General features: G+C 55.3%; 1 protein-coding gene across 1 annotated transcript; it reads left to right on the forward strand.

The window, feature by feature from the left end:
• The first annotated feature begins 12 nt into the window (after positions 1-12).
• LOC127387826 (uncharacterized) lies at positions 13-6,356 on the forward strand. Its single transcript, XM_051626623.1, has 3 exons — positions 13-340; positions 1,352-1,501; positions 3,098-6,356. Exons 2-3 carry the CDS (start codon positions 1,371-1,373, stop codon positions 5,778-5,780), a joined length of 2,814 nt encoding a protein of 937 aa, XP_051482583.1. The 5' UTR covers positions 13-340; positions 1,352-1,370; the 3' UTR covers positions 5,781-6,356.
• The last annotated feature ends 395 nt before the right edge of the window (positions 6,357-6,751 follow it).

A 6,751-nucleotide genomic window follows, 5' to 3' on the forward strand; every position in this document is an offset into this window, starting at 1 on the left:
GATGTGGCTGGGGGCTGTACGTGGTGTGGCACGGGTGCAGGTGCCTGGTGCTGCTCTCTGGCTTGCTCATCTCTGCCCGGTGCAGCCCTCCTGCCCGATGTCCCTCGGCAGTGCACAGACCCATCTGCAGCCTGGCACTAACCTCCAGTACACGGGTTTGGTGTGGGCTGTCCAGGGCAGCCCAGTGAGGGGCACGGGTGGGCTGGCTGCAGGGTGGGCTCCAGCCTGGGGCTGTGCACAGGCAGGCAGGGCTCGGCCTGCAGCCCTGCAGCCTGCCCAGGAGCGGTTCGGGAACCCTGCAGATGGGCCACAGAGTCTCACCCAGCGGACAGCAGGGAAGGTGAGTGCCCCCTAACAGAGCAGATGGGTGTGCACGTGTGTGTGAGTGCAGGCACATCTGTGTGCTGCTGGATGCGTGCGTGTGTGAGGGCACGCACGTGTGTCTGTCTGTGCGTGTGCCATGGTGGGTGCCCCTCGGGTGCCCATGTGCACGGCCCAGGCCCCTTCTCCCGGGGGTCCGGGGCGGTGTTGCTGCTCCATCTTGTGGCCACTGGGACAGGGGCTGGCACAGCTGCCACCCCGCGGCCCGGGGGGCTGGTGTCCCTCCTGCTGTGGGCTTTGTCCCCTTGTGCACCCCGGCTCCTGCAGCCTCTGGAGCAGCCTGGGACCTGGATGCACATGGCATTGCCGTTGGAAAGGTGTGAGGCTGTAGAAGGCATGCAGTTGTTGGAGTGTTTTTTAATTTGCCGGGCAAGGTATGAGGAAGCCCAGGAAGCCCGAGATGAGCCTTAATAATAGTAGGTGAAAGCTGAAGAAAACAACCTCTGCCAGCCAAGATCCCTGGGTGCCACTGCCAGAGGGTCTTTGGCTTGTGCTAGGGCAGAGGAGAGCACAACAGCCCCAGCCCCATGGCTGGTGGATATGTGGGGCTGAGCCCAGAGCACAAATGTCAGCCTATCTCTGTGGCCATAGATGTTATTCCTGTTACAAGCTTAAACAGATGGCTTCAGACCAGCATCTTTAGCTTCATAAGCCAATTCCTGAGGAAGGAAACTGCTGGACATTTTTAATAGGAAAAGCTTTAAATAGGAAAACTTCTTTCTGCTGTGTTAGTGGAGGTGATGCCTGTGAAGCTGGTGGGTTACATGGTGGAGATATGGGGCTGCAGAGCCCAGCAGCTCCCAAAACAAGCTGGTCTGCAGATTTCAGGGTTCCCTGGATGTGACTAGTCAAGTGGTGCCAACAGATAACGCCTGGGGAGTACGTGCCTGTGTCCTCTCTAAGGGGTTTCTGCGACAGCCTCCCACAGCGGGGGCACAGCTCCCCAGCTGTCCCTTATCTCCCCACACAGACCGGTGCCCTGACCTGTCATGAAACCAAGCCCTGTGCCTGGGCCATGGATAAAGAGCTGGCCAGGTGATGGGACCACATCTGGTGGCCCCACTCCACACGCAGCATGGTTCACTCCAGCAGCTGGACTCATTCGCAAGCATCGGGCCAAGTAAGTGATGCGAAAAGCTTTTTTTACTCTTTAAAACATGCTAAGCAGGGCAGCTCTGTGGGGCTGTTGATCATTTTCTTGCAGCAAGGAGCAGGAGAGGCTGCAGCAACATGAGCTGGGGCCATCTCTCCATGTCCCTGCACTGCTGGAGGGTGGGAGAAGCAAGGGACCATGTTGAAGTCCAGGTGGGGTGAGGAAGGGTTTTAAAAGAGCTTTAAGTTCGAAGCTGTTTATGTTGATCCCCATGAGCTCAGTCCAGTGGTTCCCGCCATTTAACCCCCTGTGCTGCACCTGCAGCTGAAGCAAAGCAGGGAATTTGGCACCCATGTCCCTACCTCCTGCACCTGAGTTTTTCTGGGGAGAGGACCAGATCAGCAGCAGCTTCTGCCCTGGGGAGCCCTGCAGGGCAGCTGGCACATACCTCACCTCCTATTGGTTTCTCTTCAATCCTGATGGCATTCAGCCTCCTGTATTTGCCGACCTCTCAGCATTATTTTTTTTTTGGGAAAACCAAAACCAACACCAACAAAACAACAACAAAACAATGAAAAAAAAAATCATAGCTGATTTACCCTCCCAGCATAAGTTTCTTTGCATGGTCAGCTTTGATGGACACCCGAGAAGCAACCTATAGCTGTTTCCCCTGCTCCCACCCAGGGCTGTGAATCACAAGCTGGAAATTACAGTCCCAGTACAGCGCTCACAGCCATTAAACCCCAGATAATGTGTTAGGTGAGTGTTTCCAAACGGATAACTCAATGGAGTGACTCAATGGAAGTGGTGGGTTTTATGTGGCTACTGGCGGGTGTGCATTAGGCACTTCACTTCCTAACTGCAGGTCAGAGCCCTAAATGTCAGGTATTAAAGAGTTCATCTATGGACTCTTCATAGCCTTTTAACAAGCCTTGCTCTAAAGCTTTGTTGCTGCTCATAAGTTAACCAATTCTATCTGACAGAACCAAGGCCAAAATATGATGCAATTAGCAATAATCCTGAAAAGGCGATTCTTAGAAGCCATATTTTAAATGACCCTCTTGAACTGGCAGAAGCACAAATGAAATAGCAAGTCTATCCAGCACAGCATGGAAATTCTGAGTAAACAAGGTCATCTGATCTTGGCTGGCTCCTGGGGCCCTTTCTGGTCCCTCATTAGCAAGCACAGGGCTGACTGCTTCTGTTGTGCACGAACAGGCTGTTGCCCTGCTGAGTAACTGGACCCACTGGGGCAGTGCTAATGGGCAGCAGCACTTTGCCTTCTTTACCCAGACAGATGCCAGGCCTACAGCCCAAATGTGGGAGAAGGAGGCCCAGAGAACAGGCTGTTCAGCCCTTGTCCCTCCTGGAGCGTCTCCCAGTGCCAAGCCCGGAGCTGGCTCACACTCTCTTCCTCTCTGTCCCTTGGTACCAGCAGCAGGGAACTCTTGTAAATGCACCATATGTGGACTCGTATGGTCTCTGCCCTAACACGGGTTATGAGATGTGAACAGAAGTGTCCCCAGAGCTGAACAACACTGTGACACCACAGTTCAGCAGCTGTGAACAGTGGTTTGGTTTTGTTTTGTTCTTTGTAACTGATTTTTGAAACCTTTTTTGCAGGACAATGTACCAGCATTTCCTTTTCCTTTTCTTCCTCTCCTTCCTCCTCCATAAATGCCAAGATCAAATCCTGGGTGAAGATCCATATGAAATGCCCAAAGACTTTCAGGAGGTCTACAGAGGGACAAAAAATGATGTCAAAGAGATCCCAAAGATTGCAAAGCCCTTCATTTCTGAGATGATCTTTGTGGAAACCAGCATCACTGCTATAAGGAAAGGTGCCTTCAGGTACATGCCCAACCTGACCAAGATTTTGTTTATTGGCAACAAGATCAAGACAGTTGAACCTGGAGCTTTTGACAGTTTGGAGAAGTTGAGGGAATTGGAGATATCTGGTGCCTCGTTAGAAGAACTAGCTGTGGGCACTTTCCAAAACCTTCCAAGTTTGCAGAGGCTGGAACTGAGAGACAGCCACCTCACCTATATCCCCAAAGGCCTGTTTGATGGGTTGGAAAATCTGGGAGAGCTCTCCCTGCACATCAATGCAATCCCTTCTCTTCCAGAAGGTATTTTTGATTCTCTTGTCAATCTAACATTTTTGGACCTGGCTAGAAATAGGATCACTACTCTTCCTGGGAAGGCCTTTAACAAACTCCCCCGGCTGCAAGTCCTCCGGCTGTATGAGAATGAGTTGCAGGAGCTCCCAGAGGGACTGTTAGACAGTCAGTCAGAGCTGCTGGAGCTCAGCCTCCAGAGGAACAGGCTCAGGACACTGCCACCCATGCTTCTGAGGAGCCTCTCTCACCTGGAGAAACTCCTCTTGGACAACAACCTCATCGAGGTTCTCCCTCCTTACAGCTTTTTTCATTTAAACAAGTTGAAACTACTGACTCTGAGTTCAAACCACATTATGGAGCTCCCCTGCTGCCTTTTTGACACCATGCCACACCTGTGGGAGCTGGACCTGGGCAGGAACAGTTTGGTCACGCTTCCAGATGGCGTCTTTGTCAATCTCACATCTCTTGGCAAACTGATCTTGTCCCACAACCAGCTAGCAGCCCTACTAAGTGGAGCCTTTGCTGGGCTTAGCAAGCTCTCAGACCTCCAACTGGACACAAATCAGATTTCTGCTCTGGATAGTGGGGTCTTTGCTTCTCTCCCAAATCTGAAAATCCTCAACCTTCGGACGAATCAGCTGGAGAGTGCCCCTCCAGGGCTCCTGGACCCCCTGAAGAAGCTCAGCTCAGTGTATCTGAGTGGAAACCCATGGAGATGTGACTGCAACCTCTGCTACCTGCACAGCTGGATCCTGGGCAACACTGAGAAGATAAAATTGTCCACCCAAGTGTCATGCAAGAGTCCACCCCACCTGGCAGGGCAAACAGTGACATCACTGAGGGATGACAACTTAATTTGTCCAGTTTCTCTGCCTCCTGCAGCTTCTCTTACTCCATCTCTGCCATTCACCTTGACACTGTCACAAGGGATGTCAACCTTCCTGTCACCTGGAGCCATGACAACTGCAGCGCCAACCATGTTGTCATTGGCAGCCTTTCCCACTATGGTACTGCCAACCATGCTGTCGCCTGTGGCCACCTCTGCCATGTTGCCAGCCATGCCAACAGAGGCCTCCATCACCACACCATCACCAACTGTGCTGTTCAATAACTCCATCCCCACCCTATCATCAACCAATGTGCCCAAGACCTCCATCACCATCCCATCATCAACCATGCTGCCCAAGATGTCCATCACCACCCCATCACCAGATGTGCTGTCTGAGACCTCTATCACCACACCATCATTGACCATGCTGTCCACAATCTCCATCACTTCACCATCATCAACCATGCTGCTAAAATTCTCCATCAACACCTCATCACCAATTGTGCTGCCTGAGGCCTCCATCACTACCCCATCACCAGCTGGGCTCCCAAAGGCCTCCATTGGCACCCCATCACCAACCATGCTGCCCAAGACCTCGAGCAACACACAATTAACAACCGTGCCACAGGAAGCCTCCAGCCTGTGTCTGACTCCAGCCATCATAAGCCTACAGCCCCCTGGGACCACCAGCCCAGAGCCTGCACTGTCCACTCTTGCTTCTGCCACCACAGTGGTGCCAACCAGTCCACTGGCAGCCACCACCAGACCAGAGCCTCCTGCTGTTCTGGTGCCCACAGAGAGGCCAGCCACCATGCCATGGGGGACACCCAGCATCTCCCTTGTCTCAGTTCCCCCCTCAGCACTCTGGCCACACCCCAGGGCTGCTGTGCCAGTCACGGTCCCACTGGCCTCACAATCCCCATCCCATCATGGTCCTGTGCCAGGCAGGGAGCAGGACCACGCCCCGGCATGGAGCTTGTCCACAGCAGGCACCCAGCCTGCTCCCACTGCCCCCCAACGTTCTCCCACCCCTGCAGGCACCATCCTGCTCCTGACAACCCCTGTCCCCTCGCTGCCAGACCCTCCCAGCCCCCAGCCAGCCGCCCCAGCCCCCAGTGCCCATCACGCCCGGGGCTTTGCCCTGCAGCCCGGCCAGCAGCACTGCCGGGTCTCACTGGGCCTGGGCCTGGCTGTGCTGGTGCTGCAGGGCGGCTGCACCCTGCTCTGGGGGATGCTTGCCTTTCTCCTTCACCAAACCACCCACCGCCGGGGCCACCTCACGCCTCCAGTGAGGCTGCTGAGCCTCCAAGCCCTGGCTGCCCCGGCACCCCTCGAGCAAGCCCCGGCAGCGCTTTGAGCTTTGCTGCCCTGCATCACCCTTGGGGTCTGGAGCCGCGCTGGCGGCAGGGTGCCTGTTTGGGGGTGCAGCCCCCCAGGGTGGTGTCCCAGCACCCAGGCTGTTCGGGGCTGCCTCCCGGCTGGCCCTTGGAGATGCTGTGAGCTCGGGGAGCCTGTGGACGCTGCTACCGCCTGACGAGCCCTCCTGCCAAGCGACACTAGATGGCATCCCGACACCGGCAGCGCCTGCCCTGAAGGCACCGCAGCGGAATGCTGGAGACCCTGCGGCCGGGCGGCTGGGGACCTCGCTGGACTTCGGGCACGGCCCATTCTTGCTTGCAGGGTCTGATCGAGTCTCCTGCCTGCATCTCCTCTCCATATTCTGCAAGGTCCCCAGGTTTCTTGCCCCGTGCCTCGGCTCTTCCCTACGTCGCCTTACGGGACTTGCTAGTGCCGGTATGTCTGTCAGAAATCTGAGCTCTTCCCCTCTCTCTGTCCCCCTTTCCTCCTCACGGGTATTAAAGCCTTCCCTACATCTCTGCCGTGCACCGAAGGGCTGGTGATAGGAGTGTTTTCATCCCAGAGTTTTTCTCACTGTGACCTGCTGCGGGGATTCCTGTTGCACGCTGGAGCGCGGGGTCCCAGGCCCGTGCCGGCCATCACGGGACCCGCGCAGGAAAGAGCTGCACACTGTCCTGCAGGCAGCAGCAGAGTGAGGAAACAGATGCTTTTCTTCCACCTCTTTAAATCTTGTGTCCCCAAAACCTCTTTGTGGTGCTGCCTGCCCTGACCTCTCTGGAGGAGCACAGATTCAATCATGCCGGTCGCATGATTCCCATGCCATAAATTCACCTGATGCTGAGCCCTGCCTGCAGGCTGGGCACCAGCTCTGCTGAAGCTTTGGTGGAAGGGGCTAACTCTCCTCCTAACTGGAGGGTTGATGTGCACCTTCACCTCTGCTGTCCTGGGCTGCTGCCAGGTCCTGGAAAG

This window comes from Apus apus, chromosome 8 (genome assembly GCF_020740795.1).
Source record: "Apus apus isolate bApuApu2 chromosome 8, bApuApu2.pri.cur, whole genome shotgun sequence".
Lineage (NCBI taxonomy): Eukaryota > Metazoa > Chordata > Aves > Apodiformes > Apodidae > Apus > Apus apus.